Source organism: Vicugna pacos, chromosome 12 (genome assembly GCF_048564905.1).
Source record: "Vicugna pacos chromosome 12, VicPac4, whole genome shotgun sequence".
NCBI classification, from domain to species: Eukaryota; Metazoa; Chordata; class Mammalia; order Artiodactyla; family Camelidae; genus Vicugna; species Vicugna pacos.
In genome coordinates, this window is record NC_132998.1 from 66060855 (window position 1) to 66081129 (window position 20275).

Here is a 20275-nt window from a genome sequence, read left to right on the forward strand (position 1 = left end):
ACCCGGGGCCTTCCTATTGGTCGCTCTCGTGGCGAGCTCGGATTGGGCCACATGAGGACCAGAAGACCAATAGCGGTGCGAGGCCTGGCGCGGGGCGGGACCCCGGCCGGCGTCGTCAAGTAGCCCCGGGAACGGCCGGCGCTGCGGAGCCGGTGGGCGGCCGGAGGCCGGATCGCTCTGCCGGTTCTCGCCGGACCTTGGCCAGTGCCCGCGCGACCGCGCCTTCGCAGCGCTGTGCGCCTCGGCCCGCCATGCTCCCGCGGGCCCCGGCCGCGCTGGGGCTGCTGCTGCTGCTGCTGCCGCCGCCGCCGCCCGGCGAAGCCACCAAGAAGCCGACGCCCTGCAAGCGCTGCCGGGAGCTGGTGGACAAGTTCAACCAGGTGGGCGGTCACCGTGCAGGGACACAGAGCCGGGGGTGGGCTAGGGTCCCCTCACCATGGACCTGGGTCACCCCCATGATGGACTGGGGTCACTTCCTCCATGAACCTGAGTCACCACGCCGTGGATCCAGAGTTGCTCCACTGGAACTGGGGTTACTCCCTCTGTGGACCCAGTGTCAGCTCACCATGGACCGGGGTCGCCCCTGCTGTGGAACCGGGGTTACCTTGCCATTGACCCAGGGTTACTTCATCACGGACCGTGGTCACTGTGCCATGGACAGGGGCCACTGTGCAATGCGGTAGAGTCACCCCCGCCGTGGACTCAGGTCATCTCGCCGTGGACAGGGGCGAGGCAGCAGTGCTGAGCTCTGTGCCGCCCTCTCCCCGCAGGGAATGGTGGACACAGCAAAGAAGAACTTCGGCGGTGGAAACACAGCTTGGGAGGAAAAGACACTGTCCAAGTACGAGTTCAGGTGAGCAGACTACTCTCACCCGTCTGGCACCTGCCTCTGGTGCTTGAGGTGTCCTGGGAGCGCTGACAGACACAGAGGGGTGCTTTGACACGGTCACAGTCACCTGGCCTTGCCTGGGGCTGGGACTGGTGTGCTGGCCCTGACTAGCCTTTTGGCTTGTCCCACCCACTCTCCACACAACAGACACGGTGGTCTTTTAAAGACACAGATGGGGCTAACCCCCTCCCCCACTGCCACAAGCTTGGGCTTCCTCCTGCCCCTCTGCTGGGCTTCCTTTGGTAGACCCTGACACCTGATGTCCCAGCCCAAGGATGGACAGGCCTCCCTGAGCACCCCTGCCCTCCACATTTAATTCTCTGCCAGGTAGTGACTACCCCCAGCTGCAGCTGGGGTGTTTGTTAGGGTCTTTTTTCACTAAACTGCCACCGTAGTCCTGGCCTGGCACCAGGCAGGGCCTCAGGACGTCATTGTAGAGTGGGCAGTGAGCACCAAGGCGCACCTTCCCCCGGCCTCACGGCACTGACGGCCTTGTGTTTCAGCGAGGTCCGCCTCCTGGAGATCGTGGAGGGCCTGTGTGGGAGCAGCGACTTCGAGTGCAACCAGCTGGTGGAGGAGCATGAGGAGCATCTGGAGGCCTGGTGGCTGCAGCTGTGAGTCCCTCGCTTCTGAAGTCGAGTCAGATTTAGAGACGTCAGAGCAGTAGGAGTTCCCGCGTTCCGGTCTTTCATTCCCGGGGTGCAGTGATCTTGACGAGATTAGCGAGAAGTGTCTGCTTCCCAGACCCCGGGATATTCAGGAGCACATTTTACGTTCAACTGAGTTTTTGTTTAAGGACATCTGTTGTGTGAGATGTAGTGAACGCTTTTTAAAACCCATAGGAAGAAGAAGTATCCTGACTTATTTGAATGGTTTTGTGTGAAAACACTGAAAGTTTGTTGTTCTCCAGGAACTTACGGGCCGAACTGCCTGGGTACGTTTTTCCGTGGGGACCCTCGAGTGTCCTGCATCATCCTTGCTATCCCTGTCGTGATTCCCAGGTGGGCAGAGGCGTGGGAGGGAACCTGGGGCCTTCTGTGGTTTACTGTCCTGGTGTCACCAAAGTCATTCATTGGTCACCTGGGCGAAGGGCACAGTCTTGGAGCCCAGAGCCCCCACTGGCTGCGGCCGCTCCTGCCTTCCCTGCTGGCCTGTGGCCACGGCAGGGTGTTCTCGCTCTCCTGTGTCTAAGTGCGCTGGGCTCCCACGAGGGCCACCCACTGGGCCTGCAGACCCCAGGTGTCACAGCTTCTCCAGACCCCTTGCCCAGGGGCTTGTGTGCTCCTCAGACAGAACCACAGTTGCTTCCGGGGTAAAGGAGGGCTTAGATTTCATCAGGAGCCCCAGAAAGCTGTTATGAGCATGACCATGTCGCTTGAGTGAGGAACACTTCCTCTGGGTGAGAACACGGCCCGGGGTGCACTCTGAGCAGGGCTGGTGTCCCCACAGCATGCCAAGGAGGGTCCGAGCGGCCCTGCAGTGGGAATGGCCTCTGCAGTGGAGACGGCAGCAGACAGGGGGACGGGACCTGCCAGTGCCACCTGGGCTACCAGGGGCCACTGTGCACCGACTGCACAGCCGGGTACTTCAGCGCACTGAGGAACGCCACCCACAGCGTCTGCACAGGTACCGCCGTCCGGGAGGCACACAGGAGCAGCCCCTTTCCCGAGCTGCTGCGTGGACGGGAGCGGGGGCACTGATGACCTCTCACCCAGACTCCTGGGAGCTTTGGGGAGACGCAGGCCCCTGGGGACCGTGAGAGGGAGATGAGGGGACCAGTACTTCCCGTCCCTTAGCATCCCTCCCCCTCCGCCCCCTCCCTCCCCTCCCCCCGCATCCCCAGGAGGGCAGAGTGCTGCCCCTATCTCCCAGCGTCCTCCTGGAGGAGAACTCAGAGGGCCGACAGCACTGGGTCTTCAGTTCTGCTCTGTCCACGCTGCTCTCGGGGCTTTGCGACCTGTGCCAGGCTGCTGTGGCACAAGCCTGCTCTCCCGGAGATGGTCCCAGCAGGACGGCTGGCCCTAGAGTGCCCTGCTGGCGTCCTCGGCATGCTACGGGGCGCAGAGGCCAGATATGCCCGCGGTCCCTGGGGCTCAGGGTCTGGGAGTGAACAGAGGGAGGCCCGAAGCAGTGCGCGAGGCGGGATGGTGAGATGAGAGAGAGGACGCCAGAGGCCACGCAGGGTGACCTCCTGGCCCCCACATCCCCTTCTAGAGGACACACTGTCTTGGTTATCCTGGTGTCAGTTAAAGCAGGCCCTCCTACCTGGTCTTCAGAGGTGCCCTGGCCAGCATCCTGGGCTTCCCCCTTGAGTCTTGAGATGGGCCCTTGGGTCACCAGCCACACTGACCATTCACGTGGGGGAGGCCTGTGCCCTACTCCTGAGGCTGCATCAGCCCAGAGTGAGCATCTTGGACCCGCGCCTCCAGACGCAGCTCAAGTGGGCACGGATTTGTAAATCTGCGGAGGAAGGCACAAGGGGCACCCTTTCCCGATCCGTCTTCTCGTTGGTGTCACTGATGTACAGGAACACTTTGTGGGTTTTTTTGGTGTCGGCAGTCATGTTGAATTCTCACGTTGGGGGCTGCCGCCCTCTGGGATGCTCCCTGCCGTGAACACGCTGCCGCCTAGAAGGCCGGGCCGCTACGGTTCTCACATCCAGTCTTTTCCCGGACCCTGGGGCGCCCTTGCGCGTTGGCGGTGGCACGTGCTCGCCCAGCTGAGCGTGGGCCCCGGCGTTTGGGTCGTTCCCTCTGCCAGGTTATAAAAGAGTCCTTTGGAGTCCTCATTTGCTAGGAATTGTCTCGCTTGTGGACACCAGAGACCCCGTGGATTGTCTTTTCTCGTTAAGCCTAGGAATACCGTTAAGTATGTAAGCAGGTTTTTCTGTTGGGTGAATCTTGCTTCCCTGGGGCTTTTTTTGCTTGTTTTCGGTTTTTCTTGTCACCCTGACGAATGTAATTCCTAACTTCTGGAACAACCTTTGCGTTGTGTTCACTGCTGAGAACGGGGTTCACGCATATGGACAGACATCTCCTCTGCCTTCCAGCCTGTGACGAGTCGTGCAAGACGTGCACAGGCCCCACCAGCAGAGACTGCGGCCAGTGCGAGGCGGGCTGGGTGCAGGAGGATGGCGCCTGCGTGGGTAAGGCTCCGCCCAGTGACCCTCAGGACACCCCGCTGTGCTCTCTGCCCGTCCTGGACTTGTGGGGAGGGAGGCTCGGATGTTCTTGATTGTGTTTTAAGGGTCCCGCTGTGGAGGCAAGATTTACTTGAGTGAGACCTTGCCGGGGGCTGGATGCAGCCTAGACACTGGGTGGGGAGGGTGGCCCCTGCACCAGTCCTTGCCATCAGGTGGCCCCCTGGTCTTGTTGGCTCAGGGCCCTGGAGGGAAACCTGGGACTTGTGCCAACTGTGGCCCCATGTGCCCTGGTGTCATAAAAGAGACAGATGCCGGGGACAAGGGGACGCAGCGGGGAGAGGGTGGCCCCTGGCTATGGTGAGGATGGGATTAGCACAGGCAGGGTGCCCGCAGGGCCTGCCGGGGTGCATGGCATACGGGAAGCAGAGGCACAGCCCTCCTCTTGGCCTGCAGCCACACAGGCGCCCCGCCGAAGTCAGAAGTCAGCTGCCCATCGCAGGGAGGAGGCGTGGCCTTCCTGGCGCTCCCCTGCGCTGGGCTCTGCGCGGCCCTCGGGTCCCGAGGCCTCCGGCCCTGGCGTTGGGCCCACAGCCCTCCATCCAACACCGCCCAGGCAGCTAGGGCCACCACGTATGAGCAGGGACCTCAAACCTAGCCCCGCAGCGTCCCAGAACACCGACTCCAAGGGCTGACGGGGCCTGGGGGTCTGGCCCTGCCAAGGAGCCTTTCCTCAGGCCCAGGTGCTGGCAGGTGGGGCAGGGGGCAGGTGGAGGCTGGGGTCTCCTCCTCCTACCATGGCCTCGGTTTTGGTTTCACCCCTCACAGCTGCTTGGCCTCACGCAACTCCGGGGCCTCTGGCCTCTGTCCCAAATTAAGTGGAGAGGGGAGTGACCTCATCAGCCCAGACTTGGGGCTTCATCAAGGCCATGTGGAAGTGCAGGGTGCTCATGGGTCAGCCGTCTGTCCCTCACAGCGGCCCCTCCTTGCTGGCCCTGCACACGAGAGGCCTCCCAGGACAGCCGTCAAAACGCCTTCCAGGTGGTGATGACCGCTCTGCCCAGGCCAGCCCTGGCCGCAGGCTGTGAGCAGCCAGCACCTGTGCCGTCTGGAAGGCGGTCCAGGGGCCTGTGCTCATGGCCGTGCTGCTGTGTTCCAGACGTGGACGAGTGCGCGGCGGAGACGCCCCCCTGCGGCGACACGCAGTACTGCGAGAACGTCAGCGGCTCGTTCGTGTGCGAAGGTGCCCACCCAGCTCTCCAGGGCTCCCTGGGGTGGGTCGCCTCCAAGTTCTGCATGGTCCCATTTTTTCCTGTTGAGACGCTCCTGTGTGGTTTGTCAGCGTGATCTCTGTTTAACGTGGCAACTCAATAACAGGTGTTTGCCAAAAAAAGTCAGAGAACGCAAGTAAGTGGGAAGAAGGAGACGGCCTGCCCCTCCCCGGAGGGGCCTCCCATGCTCGCTGCTCTGACTCCTGCTCGTATCTTTTCCCTCAACCACCTGGGACCACCTTTGTTCGCCGCGCTTCCTACTTTGTCAGTTGTTTTGGAGCTACCGCTATTGTGGAATTTTCTCTAACAATCCACGTTGTTGAGTATTTAAATCGCCCAGGTTTTCCCACGGTTACAAACTGTGATGACCCCGCAGGTAGAGCTTTTCACATTCTTCATTATTTTCTTTGGCTCAATTTCCAAGTGGCTCTGTTCAAGGGAACATGGCTTGTAGGCCCCCGCCCTTCCCCGAAGGTCGTGGCAGCTCCTCGCCCACTGGCAGCAGGTGAGGCTGCTCCCCGAGTCTGTGGCCACGCTGGTGGCCCAGCATTTCCACGTTTGTGGAGACGTGTCTCCAAGGAGACGCCCTCAGAGTGGACCGAGCCCGGCTGTCGTTCGTGCTGAGCTCCCAGCGGGCGAGTCAGCAGCGTCATGAGCAGAGGGGCTTTGTTTTGAGAAAAGCTGCTGCTTCCACTCCACCGAGGGTCACGGAAGGGTCGCCTTAGCACTGCGGCCCCAGCCCTGTTGCTGCGTCCTGGCCCCTGAGGGACCTGGTGCTGTGGTCCGTTTAAGCAAGTTCACACTTCTCCAGGGAGGGAGGCGGGGTGCTGAGAAGGCGCTGCGCACTCCCCTCCGACGGGCAAGGACACTGGTCTGAGGCCTGCAGGGTTTCAGGCTACCTCTCTCCCTCTGTTCCCAGAGTGTGACCCCACCTGCATGGGCTGCACGGGGAAGGGCCCCGGACACTGCAAAGAGTGCGTCCCCGGCTACGCTAAAGAGAGCGGCCAGTGCACAGGTCGGTGCTGCCGTGCGGCTGCGGGGCCTTCTGGGGCCGTGACGTGCGCAGCCCTGAGAGCTGCTGGCGGGGCGGGGCCCTGGGCTTGGGCTCTTCCTGCAAAGCCCGCTTCACAAGCGCTGCGGGGTCGGGGCTGGGCTCGCAGAGGCCGCGGGCAGGGGCTGGGGGTCTGGTCCTGGTGCTCCCAGGGCACTGCCCCCTCAGCTCCTGGTGACGCGGCCCCGTGGCTGCATGTCAGCCTCCAGGTGGAGGCCCGGCTAGCCCCCACTGGAGAGGCCACCGGGCCCCTGCCGTTGTCTGCCAGACTATGCCTTTGTCCCCACCGAGGGCAGGCCTCGGAGGTCCTGCTGAATTCTCCTGCACTCCTTTCCCGACGGGGCTTCTCCAGTCTCTGTGCTTGCTGTGTGTGAGTGAGTCCTGGCGGCTTGAGTCCCACGGTCCTTGGCGTGTGTTGAGCGAGCTGTCTTCACCTAGACGTGGACGAGTGTGCGCACGCAGGGGGCGTCTGTCCCAGGAGGAATGAGAACTGCTACAACACGCCCGGGAGCTTCGTCTGTGTGTGTCCCGAGGGCTTCGAGGAGGCCGAGGACGCCTGCATGCAGCCGCGGCCCGCAAGGGATGGTGAGTGTGCGGCCTGCCCGGCCCTCCGAGTGGCGTCTGGGTCCGCTGGCCACCTGGTCCCAAGTTAGAAAGTCACACAGAGTGGCTCTGGGATGGTGGTGGCCAGGGTGCCTGCAAGACAAGAGGTAGAACTCTGCAGGTACAAACCCCAGGGGGCTGCTGCACAAGAGGACGGAGGGACGGAAAGGAAGGTCTGCACTGGTTCCCGCAGGGAACGCGGGAGGAGGCAGAGGCAGGTGGTCTCCTGGGAGCTCTGGGCGGCCGTGACAGAGCGCCGCAGCCCGGCGTGTCAGCCACGGAGACCGCTGTCTCCCCGTCCCGGAGGCTGGACGTCTGAGATTGAGGAGCCGGCAGGGCTGCCTCCCTCTGAAACCCGTGGGGGAGGATGCTTCCTGCCTCTTCCGGCTTCTCGGCGTTCCTGGGCGTGCAGCTGCGGCCCCGTAGCCCCGCCCTCTGTTGTCACGTGGCCCTCTCCCCGGGTGTGTGTTCTTACGGGACGCATCCCTGGATCAGGCCCCGATGACCTCACCTTAACTTGATCACCTGCAAAGACCCTGCTTCCAAGGCAGGTCCCGTTCACGGTGCAGAGGCTGGATGTCAGCACCTTTGGGGGTGGGGGACACCGTTCTCATGGTAGTCTCAGAAGTTCTAGAAGAACGTGGAGAACGTGAAGGAAGCAATGTTCAAACAGACAATGGCTGAGAGTTTCCCAGAAGGAGTAAGACTTGAGTCAGACGCCAGAAGCCCCCTGAGTCCCCAGCAGGACGGAGAATAAAGAATAAACAGAAGTGAATCCGTGCGGACGCGCTGCAGTGACGGCGAGGCAACAAGGACAGAGGGGCTTGGTCGGCAGAGAGCAGGCCCGGGCGAGGAGGGGCTTCGGCCATGCTCCCCCTGCCCCCACCTTGTCCCGGGGACCTCCGGCCCTCGCCCCTCCCCGTCACGCAGGCTCTCTGGGCTGATGTCGGGGATGCCTCCCCAGCTTCCTGTCTCCCACCTCCCACCCCAGAGTGGTGCAGTGGCTCTGGGATGGCCGCCGCCCCTGGAAGGAGCTGGTGCCACCCCAGGGCCGGGGCGGGCCGGCTCCACCCTGCTGCATCCAGCACCAGCCCTGTGGCCACGTCCTCAGAGTCTCTCATGCCAGGACTTCACCGAATGATCTGTTTGTTTTCTGACAGAAGCCACAGAAGAAAACCCCGCACCGCCGCCCTCCCGCGAAGACTTATGACGCGCGCCCCGTGCAGGAAGCCGCACCTGCGCTCCGAGTTATCAGACCGGTGCCCGACGGGCGGCCGCGGCGGCCCTGCACCCGGGGAACGGTCGGGCGGACGCTGCCGTTGAAGTGGTTGGTGCCTGTCTGGCCCTTTAAAAATCTGCGTTCCTGGGTGATTCTTCAAGAGATTCGTATATTTTGATACTGTTCTTTATAATAAAATTGGCCGTTGCAGGTAGTCAGAACCAGCACGAGTCTGTCCCTTTAAGAACGGGAGCTCTGAAATGGAGCCTGTCCTGCGGGTACCGAGCCCAGCAGCTCTGCTGTCCCTGGGGGCTCCCCCTGCCCCCCCCCCCGCTGCAGGCTCACAAGCACCATCAGTACCACGACCCAGCGGGTTTCAGGGCCCAGCTTGTGGCCCCCTAGGGTGAGTGTGGTCAGGGGCCCAGCGGGGGGCTGAGCTGCAGTGGAAGTCTGCTGTAACCCCAGGAGCAGTTCTTCGCGCAGAACTGGCAGAATTCTGAGAAAAAGGCCCCACGGACCGCACTCCCCTCCCCCCGCCCAGGGTTTTCTCCCCACTCTGTGGTGGTCAGACCAGGGCTGCCCCCCAGTGAGCGCTGGGTCTCCCAACGCCCCTGACGCCTGCCCCGTGCAGTGTGGCTGCTCCCCCTCACCTACACTTCCCTGCCCCCCAGGCCTCACTCCCATCCATATAAACGTCCCCCACTGTCCTGGCACTGCTGACCACAGCATCCACATGCCCTCTGGCTGTCCGGATGCTCTCCGAGCCCGAGCTGGTCACCCACCTGGGCACTGGGGTGAGCCTGGGCAGGTGGGACTCTACCCCGGGGGTCCTTGCTGGGCAGGGGCACCCGCAGCAGGCTTGCCTTGGGCTCTCCTGCATCTCCGTGGTCTCGGCCTCCTTTGCTCTGTGTCCATCTCCGTGGTGGGGGGCGGGGAGCTAGTGTCCCTGAATTCCTAGAGGGACCGGGGGTCCAGCTGGCTCGGAGGCTGACCTGCAGCACAGGTTGCCGGCCACTCGGGTCCAGGTCAGACTTGCAGGGGAGCCCACGCTGGGGGCAGCTGGTCATCTCCTGCAGACACGATGATGAGGCTGGGCAAAGCGTGTCAGAGGGAGGGTCACCAGCAGAGTGATGGCTGCGGGTGGAGGGCAGTGCAGGGCAGGGGGCAGGTGAGGGGCAGGGCTGTGGGTCCCTGAGGAGCCCCAGGGCAGGTTGGAGCCTGCAATCTGGGGACTTCTAGGAGCCCCTCAGGCTGGGGGGGTTGTTGGAGAACAGAGCGCAGACCTGATTGCTGAGGGGTGTCAGGTGGGCGTGGCCAAGCCTCCTGTCAGAGGGGAGTGGGAATGGACAAGAGAGACCCCTGGCCTTAGGGAGGGGTGTTAAGGGGGCTCCCAGGAGGGGAAGAGAGGAAGATTTCTGCGCCTGGTTAGCAGGGTCAAGGCCAGAGTAGGTGGTTTCTGCCCAGCTAGGGTCCATCTCCCCCGTGGGGCCACACGGCCACAGCAAGGACCTGTCCCCCTTTCCAGCTGGAACCTGAAGGGTCCCCAGCCTTGCTGCTGGCCATGGAAAAGAGCTCACAGCCACTGGGTGGCACTGTCTCCCCTTGCACGGCGCGGCTACCTAAGTGGCTGCCCCCCAGGGCTCTGGGGTCCTGAAACCCCCCTCTCCCACACAGGTGGCATCAGTAGATGTCCTGAGAGGCCAGTCGTCCGGCAGCGGGGAGGGGCAGGCCTGGGGATTTGGACGCTAGGAAGCTGGACTCTCGCCTGAGCCCTGCAGCTGGCTCCTCTGTGGCCCCCATGCTGGTCTGTCAGGGTCTGAGGGGTCCTCTACCCCTCCCCTACTCGGCCTTCCTGCTGTGCCACGGCCCACCCTAGACCACCCCCATGGGTACTGCAGGGCCTGGGTGGCCTGGGGAGGGACAAGGCAGCTGGGCGTCTCTGTACTGATGGCAGCTTTGGCCCTGCCCAGGGTGGCCCACTGGCCGCCTCCTTCTACTCCAGGACCCCCACTCAGGGCCCCCTGCCCCTTCACTGCAGAGTCCAGGCTGACCTTGTTCCTCTGAAGTGCCAAGTGCAGCCACACCCCAGGACCTCTGCACGGCTGTCCTGCTGGGAATACCAGTCTAGGCTCCTGCTTCCTCCCACCCCGGGTCTCTGCTCAGCTGTCAGCCATCAGACGACTGCCCTAGCCCCTTCCCCACGTCACACCCTCTGTAAGGGCCCCACCCCTCCCCAGGGGCATGTCCCACATTCAGCATAGGGTCCTGGCTCCTCTGCTCTGAGGCTGAGGTCTGGAGTCAGTGGCTGACAGCCCCCAGTCTCAGTGTTCCCCTCCGTAAATGGGAGGATGTTCCCAGCCGAGGGAGCTGGGGCCAGACTAGAAGGGTCTCCCGCCTGGCCCATGGTTTAGGAGCGTTAATAAGGGTGTGGACGGGCAGGAAGGGTGGACTCGCCCACAGCAGGACCTCGCCAGGCGTGGGCAAGGAGCGCAGGGTGCAGGCAGGGTCCCGAGGGTCCACGTGCTGAGGTGTGCGGACATGGGCACTGGGGGCTTGGACACTGGCGCCCGCACAGAGGGTCTGGCTCCGCCTAGGGTGGTGGGGCAACTGGGCAGTGACCCCTGCCCGAGCTCTGTGGTCTCCCCTCTGGCCAAGGGAAAGGACAGGTCCAGGCCCCTGAGTGGATCAACCACTGGGCGGGGGCTGAAGGAGGTGTGGCCAGCAGAGGGCGCTGCAGGACCACCCGGGCCCCTCTGCCTGGACTGGCCCCTTCAGCAGGCTGTTTCGTACCCTGCAGCCTGGAAACTCCCAGAAGTGTGGTGCGTATGCCCGTGGCCCCGGCCCAGCCCTATCCTGGCTTGGCTGTAAAGCAGACCCCTTGGTCTGATGTGTCCACGTGTGGGGTTCTGTGCCACAGGATCAAACGTTCCATAAGCCAGCAATTCTCCACAGGTGGCCCAGGAGACACGAGGCAGTGTCCGGGGACACTGGTCAAAACGGGGTGAGGAAGCTACTGGCTCGAGTGGGCAGAGACCAGGGAGACTGCTCCACACCTCAGAGCCCACGACGCCCAGCCCCAGTATGGAGAGGCGGCGCCGCTCTGGGCCCCGGGGCGTCGGGGGGCGCTCCCACTTCCCCCACCCAGACCCTGGCCCGCAGGGCGGGGTCAGAGGCAGCAGCAGCAGTGACTCAGCACTACAGCCCCCCCCCGCACTCCAAGTCCCCTTCAGCTGTGAGCCGAGCAGTCCCAAGGACCTGCCCCTCCAGCACCTCCAGACGCCGTGCGTCCTTCGCTTTGGCAGGGGGGTGATGGGGGTGCTAGGCCCCCGCGTCTGTGCAGGGCCCACCCCACTAGGGTGCACGGTCCCACAAAGGCCCCAGGGCACTTGCCACTTCCTGGTCACCTGGCCTTTACACGGAGCCACTGTTGCCAGGGACGTGTGGCTGGTCCAGGGGACTGTGGGCAGGAGGGTCTGCAGAGCCTGGGAGGGGCCATGTGTTCACCCCCAGGAACCCTGAACTGTTTCAGTCTTCCCCACGGGGACCAGGGAGAGTGAACCCATCACTGGCCACTGCACACCTGAGGCCGTGGACACTTGACTCTGGCAAAGACAGCATGTCTGGCCGAGGCGGGCTTCGGCAGCCATCCACAGCCTGGGGTCCATCACCTGCCCTTTCTAGGGCTCAGACCGGTGGTCTAAATGAAGATGTGACAGGCCCACGTTTTCAGGGCTTTAAACATGTCACTAATCACCTGGGACATCATGTGGCTTTCAACTTATTATCTTGGGTGAGGCCCTTCCAGAGGCTTCCACAGGACTTGCCCTGGCTGGTGGCCAAGGAAGTGATGCCCACCATCAAGCTTGTCTGCTCCCCTTGTCTGTTCTGAGCCTGGGGAACTGACCACCTGATGGACATGTAGACTCAAGGTCAGGGCTCAGACCCTGGCTGGAATTCCAAGTGTTACTGGGCTCCCGGTACCGGCACCGCCTGGAACCCTGCGTCCGGCTGTCTTCCCACGCTCGGTGTCTCTTCTGCCCTGTGCTCAGTTACAGGGTTCTAGGGAAGGGCTGGGGGAAGTGTAATGTGTGGCAGACTCTGTGCCCTTCAGGCAGGGGGTTCCGGGTCTGAAACCTGCCCCAGGCCTGGAAATTGGGCAAGGGGTCATGACCTTTCACTGGGGCCTCCCGATCACGGATCCCTGAGTTCTCCTGGGCAGCCCGGCCAATCCCCGGGAACATGGTGTTCTGTAACCACAACCTCAGGCGCCTCAGGCCCTTGGCCTGGTTCCAACCTGCTGCTCACAGGAGCCACATCCACCTGCCGCTGCCGGCCGGGCGCCACCACCCCCACCGTCAGTTCTGTGACAACCTCGCCACGAGCAGCTGCTGACGGGGGCTGGGGGGGCGCCTCACGCATGGCCCTTCTCCACGTCTGCTCTGATGCCCTGCCTCCTTCCCGGCCTCCCAGCGCTGTGACCGCATCACCTTGTGGGTGTGCGTCCTGGACCTCAGGGAAGGCTCTGCAACCAATAGGCTCCCCTGCACTCCGGGACGTGCTACTGGGTCCTGCGGTTCCTCTAGGGGCCAGCATGCCCCCCCCCAGGTTGTCACCGCTTGATCCCAGGAGCAGGCCCCGACGGCAAGGCCCATGTCTTCAACGAGGGCACCTGGGGAGGTGTGGCCCCTGGTGTGGGTCACCCGTACCGCCCATTCCCCCTCAGGTGGCGCCCAGGCTGGGGTTTCGCCCTCATGGGCGCTGGCTCCTCTAGCCCCACGTCCTCCTGGTCTCTCCCCCAACCCGTTAGCTTTTCCCAGAGCGACAGGCAATGAAAGAAGCCCCCCATGACACCACCATCCGACACTTTTTTTAAAATGGAGGTCCTGGGGATTGAACCCGGGACCTCATGCATGCTAGACCCACCCCCACCATCCCACACTTTTGATCGTCGGACCCTGTGCAGCTCCACAGTCCCTCCCAATTCACAACTGTCACACCATTGGGACCAGACTGCCCACTGCACAGAGTGGGCTGGGCCCTCCTAGCTCCGCCCTCACCGTCCAGACTGCCAGGCTCTGCCCCATCTGAGCTGGTTCCCAGAGGAGCAGTGAGTCCCCAGCTGACCCCCTGGGGAACGTGAAGCCTCGTGACCCTTCAGAGGTGTCCGAGCTGCGGCGAGGGGGCTGGGCCTTGACCCCTCCATGGACTCTTCATGGGGAAGGGGCTCGGCAGTGGGAAGTGGCCTCTGGCCGAGGTCATCCCTGCGGGGGCTCAGGGTGAGGTCCCACCCCCAGCGCCAGCCCTGAAACCTGGCCTTGGCCTGGACACAGGTCGACTTCTCATACCACGTCCAGCCCCCCACCACCACCCGACTGTGTCCCTGTGATGGTTCACAGTGGAGGCCCACCCCACCACGTGGGCTCCCAGAGGTGCCCCGGCCGAGGGCTGGCCTCTGTGGGTGACCCCTTCCCAGGCTGCTCACTCTCTACCTGCCCAGCCCCAGCACAAGGGTGGCCCTGGGCCACCGCTCCCAGCTCACACGTGCTTCTCCAGGCCTGGCCTCCGGCCTCTGGTCCCTGGCCGGTAGGTGCCAGGGCCGAGCAGACAGGCAGGTGTGGGGGGTCGAGGGTGTTGTCCAGCCCACCACTCCGGATAGGACAGCCTTAAAGTTGGAGGACCGGGGTCAGGGCCTGGTGGTGCCTTCACTTTCCGTACACCCTCCGCCAGCCTGGAGAACCCTGGGTGGGTGGGGTGCGTTCAGGGTCTACGGGGAGGGGGCACTGGGGCCGAGGCAGAGGCGGGGGTGGTGGCACAAAAGGCCTCGGTCCTGGGGGCAGCGATGGGCAGGAGGCGCCAAGCTGGGGTTGGGTGGGACCAGCCTTGGGGCTCTGCGGGGACGGGCTGCCATTCGGACCACACGCACCCTCCCAGTTCAGGGTCCTCAAAGCCCTCATTGTGGCTGGGATCATCCCAGACGCCAGGCTGGCTGGCTCCACACCACTAGGGGGCCAGGGGCCCAGCCAGACTGGGCTGTGTGCAGTGTGGGACGCCCACCTTTTCAGAGACCCCCCTCCTCCCCATCCCCGTGGAGAGAAGCTTCCAAGGGGCACCACCAGGCCCGGCCTGGGCAGCTAGTACAGGCTGCCCTCCCCCAGCCTGGCCAGCCCTGGTCCCTTGGCCACCAAACATTGTCTGGAGGAGGGTCTTTCTGCGCCCACCCATCTGCGGGGAGGACGGGTCGGGGAGGTCTTCCTCAGGGCAGGGCTCCGTGGACGGAAGCGCTCCCAGGCTTTGTCTAGGGAATGAACGGGGGAGGGCGGGAAAGGGTATCTGACCACGTGCCCCACTCACCCCCGAAGACCGAGAGGGCTCCCAGGCAGGTCCAAGGCAGCGCCCCCCGGGCCTGCAGGCCAGTGGGTCCGCTTCCCTGCCTCCCTGTCCTCGGAGGAACGGCCCGTGGGCCTCAGTGTCCTGGCTCCGGACGTGGGCCCCTGGCCCGCCCTCCCCGCGCCCTCCAGGCCGGAGCTGCGCGCTGCTTTGCCCCCACACAGCAGGAAAGGGCTGGCCGCCGCCCTCCGTGCACGCCCTCCGGGAGCATGTCGCGGCGGCGGGGCGGGGCGGGGCGGGGCGGGGCGGGGCGCGGCCCGCGGGCGGGAAGCGGGGCGCGGCAGTGCCGGGAAGGGGGCGGCGCCGGAAGTTTCGGCCGGGCTTTCTCCGCGGGAGGGGCCGAGGGACCGTGGTGCCGGAGGGGACGGGGTGGGGGGCCGTCGTCCCGCGCGGCGTGTCCAGGGTGGGGTGGCCGGAAAGGCCGGGGGCCGCCCGCGCCTCTCCCCCCGCCCCGGCCCCTCCCCGCCGCGCCCGGGCCCCGGGGCCCCCTCCCCCACTCCCGGAGCAGCGGGGATGCGGCGGGGATGACGCCGACGGTAAAGCCCAAGGTTTCGGGACGTAGGCGCGGCGCGTGCGCGGTGGGCCACGACCTTCTTGGAAAGCGCTTGGCGCCAGGTGGCCGCGGGCGGGATGCGCGCGCTCCCCTTTACGTCATCGCAGGGGGTTCCCGAAGGAAACAGGCCTGGCGGAAGCGGGCGGGTGAATGAGATGCGAGGTCGAGGGTGGGCGGAAAGCAGGCCGCCCCCCACGTCCGCCGGGTGAGGGCGGCGGCGCGGAGTCTCAGCTCCGGAAGGATCCGGCGCTGGGGCCCCAGGGCTCTGGCCTGATGTGCGCAGGGGACCCGCACTTGCTCGCTGGGGCGTGAAGGTGTCTGTCCCTGGCGCCGAGGTTCTGTGCCCATTCCGTCCCACACGTCCTTCACCCCCTCCTGCCTGTGCCAAGGGTGGTCTCAGCAGGGTCTGAGCCCCCTCAGCTTCCCCCTCCCCGGGGAAGCACGGCCTTGCCCATGGGCCCCTGGACCACAGCCCACCCTCCCAGTGGGAGCCTGGTGGCACCTCTTACTGGGCTCAGGGAGAGGAGGGTAGCAGCCCCTGGAACCCCGCGGGGCTGGAGGTAGGGGGGTGCCTCTGTGGGGGTCAGCTCTGATCTGTTTACCAGGAGCTGACCATCCTTTGTAGTTTCAGAAAACGGTCAAAGAGAATAAACCTCAGACAGCGGGGTGACCGCCAGCCCCCCATCCCTTGGACGAATCTGATCCCCCGTGTATTGCCCCCACACGTGTCCTGCTGGAAGCCCAGTGGGCCTGCCAGGTCAGCTGGGACCCTGTGTCAAATCCACTTCTGGTCATGGACTAGGAATGAAGTGCTCCTTGGGGGTGAGACCCCCACGATCCCTTTTCACCCCTCCTCCACGGTCTCCCGTCTGATGCCAGGCGTGGGGGCTGATCTGAGCACCCCTCCTCCACCTTGGGTCCCTCCGTCTAGCCCTGCCCCCTCCCACCTCCCACTCTCCGTCATCAGCACATCCGTCCTTAGGGTGAATGGTGGCTGGCAGTTGCCCCCCCCCCCCGGGGAGAGCAGGGCAGGAGGCACCAGCCAGAGACCCCCCAGCCTACTGCCCCAGGTGAACTGCACGCAGATCCTGGCTCAGCTGCTGACAGATAACAGTGGCCCTTGTCCAGCCTCGGGGTGGGGGCTGGGGTACCAGCCCCGGGTGTCTCGGGCAGATAATGGCACCCGCCCCCCCCCACCCTCAGGCATATTGTCCATTCACTCTCCATCCTCACTATTAATAGCTTCTCTCCTCAGTGGAGCCGCTATAAATAGTCCCCCAGCCCCTCACACAGGCCTGTTCTGGCGCCTGCTGCCCAGGCACACACAATCACCCACACACGCCTGCACACTGGCCCACTCAGAGCCGCACGCCCGGGCACTGAGCCCACGCCTGCCCCGCTCCGTGGCCGGGCGCGCAGAGGGCTGTACACGGCCCAGCTGCCCTCAGCAGAGGCCATCCCTGCGCCCCTCAGGGGTCCTCCCCGAGCCAGAGCCAGGCAGGGGTGTTGTTTCCATCCCCGTTGCTGCCTCTCCTGTCTCTCCCTGAGGCCACCCAGCCAAGGGGCCTGGAGCAGGCATTCTGGCCCGTGCCCCCTTCTCAGGATGCAGACACACCCGGGCTGCTCCTGGGGGCTGTACTCGGGGCTTTGGTGCCAGGGGCAGAGACTCCCTGCACCTTAAGCTTTCTCAGCTGGGGAGCGAGCACCATGTGCCCACCTGGCTGCACGCCCAGGGGCTGCTCCCCCAGCCCACTTGGTGGGGGAGCCACCTGGAGGCGGGGCCTGGCCCCTGCTGTCCCCTCTCAGGAGACCCAGCCCTGTGTGCACTCAGCGCTGGCTCTCTGCTCCCAGTGCTGCTGGGTCAGGCCCTGAGGCTCACAGGCCCTGCCTTCCCCCAAGGGGTGCAGGCCCCACCCAGCCCCCACCCACCCTGACTCCCTGGTTCTCGTGGACCCCAAAGCTGGGCTGGCCTCCCGCCTGTCCCAGGGGGTGGGCGCCACTGAATTCCTGTCCTCTGCTTGTCCTAGGGGCCTCATCAAAAGTAGCCATGCCGTGACCCCCATTCCCACAGTGGCAGGATGGCCCCTGACCCGGGGAGCTTCCCCTACAGGACCCCGTGGCTGTTGGTGCCGGTGGCCGGGATGGGGGGCTTGGAGATCACTGTTATTGTGCCAAGAGGAGAAAGAAAACAACCCTGTTTACGGAAAAGGCACGTCCGCTGCTGCTGGCCCACAGCCTCCCTAGGGGACAGAGGCCCTTTGTTAGGAAAACAGGAAGCGAGGATTTCCAGGACCCGTCGGGCCACCCGCCGGCCACCCGCCTAGTTTCCGCCAATTCTCAGCAGTTTCTGCCTGTCGCCAGCTGCCTGTCTGTCCATCTCCTTGTCTGCACGTCCCTCTGAGCTCCAGGCTCAGAGGCTTGCAGCTTTGGGGCAAAGCTGCTGCCATCCCAGCTCCACAGGCAGGGGTGGGGGGTAATCACCTAGAGGTGGCTCTCCCCTGCACCATGTGCCCTGGTCGCCCAGGGGCAGACACCCAGAAAGCACCCAGGTGCCTGGCTTCGGGCAGAGCTGGAAACACTGACCAGCCAGGCCCTCAGAGTGCTGGAGTCACAGACTCGTGTGGAAACCCACCGAGAGGTCAGCCCCGCCTGTTGGCCCGCCACGAGCCAGGAAACACATGTGTGGGTGGGGGCTTTGTTAGGTCACGACCACCAGGAGCACCCCTGGGGGCAGCCCTGGACCGAAGGCCCAAGGGGCACGGAGAAGGGGGGCGGGGGAACTAGAGGGCTGAGGGGGAGGCTGAGACAGCCTGAGACCCCCTCCTGCCCCCATACCCTGCCCCTCCCCGTCCCAGGCCAGGTGGGATCGTGGGGTCAGCAGTCACCTGGCTGCACAGGCCAACGTCCAGCCAGGGGCTCACCAGCTACTCGCTAGTTGTCCCCACCCCAGCGTGGGCACATGTGCACGCCTGTGTGCTCACCTGTGTGCTCACCTGTACATATGCGCACATGCAATCACACGTGTTCTTGCGTACACACATGCACAGGCATAAACATGTGGGCGCTGATTGTCAGCACAGTCACCATGTCCCCATGTGCAGGACGTCACCAGCTGCACCCCCCACCCCTCCCCCAGCCGACATCTGCTAGGGGAGATGGATGAGGCCCAGTTGGCTCCCCCACCTCTTGGGCACTGGCCCCTGGCTGGCTTGCGGGGTGGCCCTGCCTGGTGCAGCTGGGAGGTGCCACAGGGTGCCTGGTGCTGGCGGGAGCTGGGCCAGCACTGCTAGGGTGACCGTTCCCCACCCCCACCCAGCAGGAAACCACCCCTCCCCCTGCCTGGGCTTCTCTGATTCTGAGTGGCCTCTGCTTCATGCCCTGTCCATCCAACTCGGTTGCACCGTGGCCTCAGCCTTGCGGGGCGGGTGCGGGGCAGGCACCGGAAGGCCAAGGGACCAGTGTCCAGGGGAAGTCAGAGAAAGGAGGTCCAGGGCACAGCAGGCCGGGCGGGCCCTGGGGCCCTGCTTCTCTGGCAGGTGTCCGATACCCCTGGGGCAACCCAGCGGCCGCCCCTGTGTCTGCCTGTCCTCTCCTCTGTCCCCGTGCCCACCTGTGTCCCTGAAGGTGGGCAAAACACAGTGCTGTCCAAAGGGGGATGGCTCTGGCCAGGCCTGGCCGGTCAGCCCCTGTCCCTCCACATCCTGATGTGGCATCATCCTCAGGCTGCTGGTGGGAGAGCTTGGCCCCCATCAAAGCAGTTCTGAGTTTTCTGCTCTTTCTTTTGTTCAACCATCAATCACAAGGTAAAGGAGCCGAGCTGGCCCATGTCCCACCCTGGACTGGGAGGGGGGACTGAGACCTGGAGAGTGACCTCCCGAGCTCACAGGCAGCTGGACGCCAGTGACTCCCAGGGCCCCGATGCTGGGTGTGCAGCGGCTCGGAGGGGCTGTAAGAGCAGAAAGGGAGGCAAGAACTCCACAACACCCTGACCAAGTGGCCTTCGGCCCAGCTCTGGCCCCGGCACAGGGAGCTCAGTCAGGGCTGAAGGACAGTGTGGGATGCAGAGGACAGCTGGGTCTCCTGGGGCTGAAGACCCCTCCAGGAGACTCTTGCCCTCTGCTGCCCACCTTTGTCTTCGGGGAGTGCCAGGGGCCAGGGAGGCCTGGCGGAGGTGAGGGAGGGGCTGCCTGGGTAGGGACCACTGGGTGGGGGCAAGGCGACAGTCAATGCCAGACCGCGGGCAGTATGGCCGGCCTAGCGCAGGGCCAGGCCCGCAAAAGCAGCACGCAGAGCAGAGCTGGTGGGAGGAGTTGGGGCAGATCCGGGGGGACTTGGCTTCTCGCCTGGGTCGGAGAGCCGGGTGGGCTGTGTGCAAGGGGCCGCGATCTGACCGAGGTTAAGCAGATCCTTCTGCTGCGCGGTGTGGGGGAGAGGCCGCTGTGGAACTCCCACAGCCCGGGTCAGGGGGCCAGGTTCCGGGTGGGGTCTTTGTCTGGTTCTGCTGCTCGTGGTCTGGGTCCAGTGTCATGGCCCCTGTGTCCAGGCCTCGGCGTGCTGCCATGGGTGTGTCCTCCGCGGGCTGATAGTCCACAGCCTGCCGAGGACCCCTGGAGGAGGCGCCTTGGCCAGACAATGGGGGAGAAATGCAGGCACCGGGGGCCTGGCTTCAGTGCCTGCTTCAAGGATGCCTCCGCTGGAAGCTCAAGTCAGGGGATTTGTGTGTCCACATGTCCATCTGTCCTTGAGTCCGTATTTCCAAGTGTCTGTATGTCCATGTGCCTGTCTATCCCTCCGCCCGGCCATCTGCAATTCTAAAGACCCATTGGCTCTCCAGAAAGTTTTGTTTAATGGTAAATAAAGGAATAAACCCACTTGTCTGTGCAGTCACTGCCACCCGACCCCACCCCGCGACCTGACCGTGGTCCTGAAGTGCGCTCCCAGGAAAGAACTACTTACTTAATGATGACTGAGTGGGCGAGTGACTGAGTGAGAGCGATGTGTTGGTCCAGTCCCCCCTCTGCTCACTGCTCACCCAGTCCAAGCCCCAACCTACCCTCCTGAGCAACAGAGGTGTGTGCGGGAAGGAGAGATGTCCCCAGTGTTGCGTGTGTAGCTCCTGAAGCTAGGCAGCCATTGGACCCCTGCCTAGTGTGGCTGGGCCCA

General features: G+C 64.4%; 1 protein-coding gene and 1 long non-coding RNA gene across 3 annotated transcripts; one reads left to right on the forward strand and one right to left on the reverse strand.

Annotated features, from left to right (window-relative positions):
* The first annotated feature begins 72 nt into the window (after window positions 1–72).
* Window positions 73–8393, forward strand: CRELD2 (cysteine rich with EGF like domains 2). 2 transcript variants are annotated; one of them, XM_006212600.4, is made up of 10 exons: window positions 73–380; window positions 771–853; window positions 1393–1503; window positions 1732–1823; window positions 2339–2515; window positions 3939–4034; window positions 5188–5271; window positions 6219–6314; window positions 6789–6935; window positions 8114–8393. In XM_006212600.4, exons 1-10 carry the CDS (start codon window positions 252–254, stop codon window positions 8161–8163), a joined length of 1065 nt encoding a protein of 354 aa, XP_006212662.3. In that variant the 5' UTR covers window positions 73–251; the 3' UTR covers window positions 8164–8393. The 2 variants fall into 2 exon arrangements, with proteins under 2 accessions (XP_006212662.3, XP_072829846.1); XM_072973745.1 differs by lacking the exon at window positions 5188–5271.
* On the reverse strand, window positions 6929–14732 carry LOC140700323 (uncharacterized). The gene is made up of 4 exons (XR_012078741.1): window positions 14524–14732; window positions 8955–9242; window positions 7465–7583; window positions 6929–7046 (listed from the first exon to the last, which is right to left on the reverse strand). It is a non-coding gene; the product is annotated as an uncharacterized lncRNA (long non-coding RNA).
* Between the last annotated feature and the right edge of the window lie 5543 nt (window positions 14733–20275).

Excerpts from the sequence above, each read along its gene's own strand:
- CRELD2 (XM_006212600.4), top strand. The coding sequence starts at position 252 with ATGCTCCCGCGGGCCCCGGCCGCGCTGGGGCTGCTGCTGCTGCTGCTG. Across the intron at positions 1,504-1,731 it reads GAGGCCTGGTGGCTGCAGCT|GAAGAAGAAGTATCCTGACT; the intron begins GTGAGTCCCTCG and ends TAAAACCCATAG. Across the intron at positions 6,315-6,788 it reads AGAGAGCGGCCAGTGCACAG|ACGTGGACGAGTGTGCGCAC; the intron begins GTCGGTGCTGCC and ends GTCTTCACCTAG.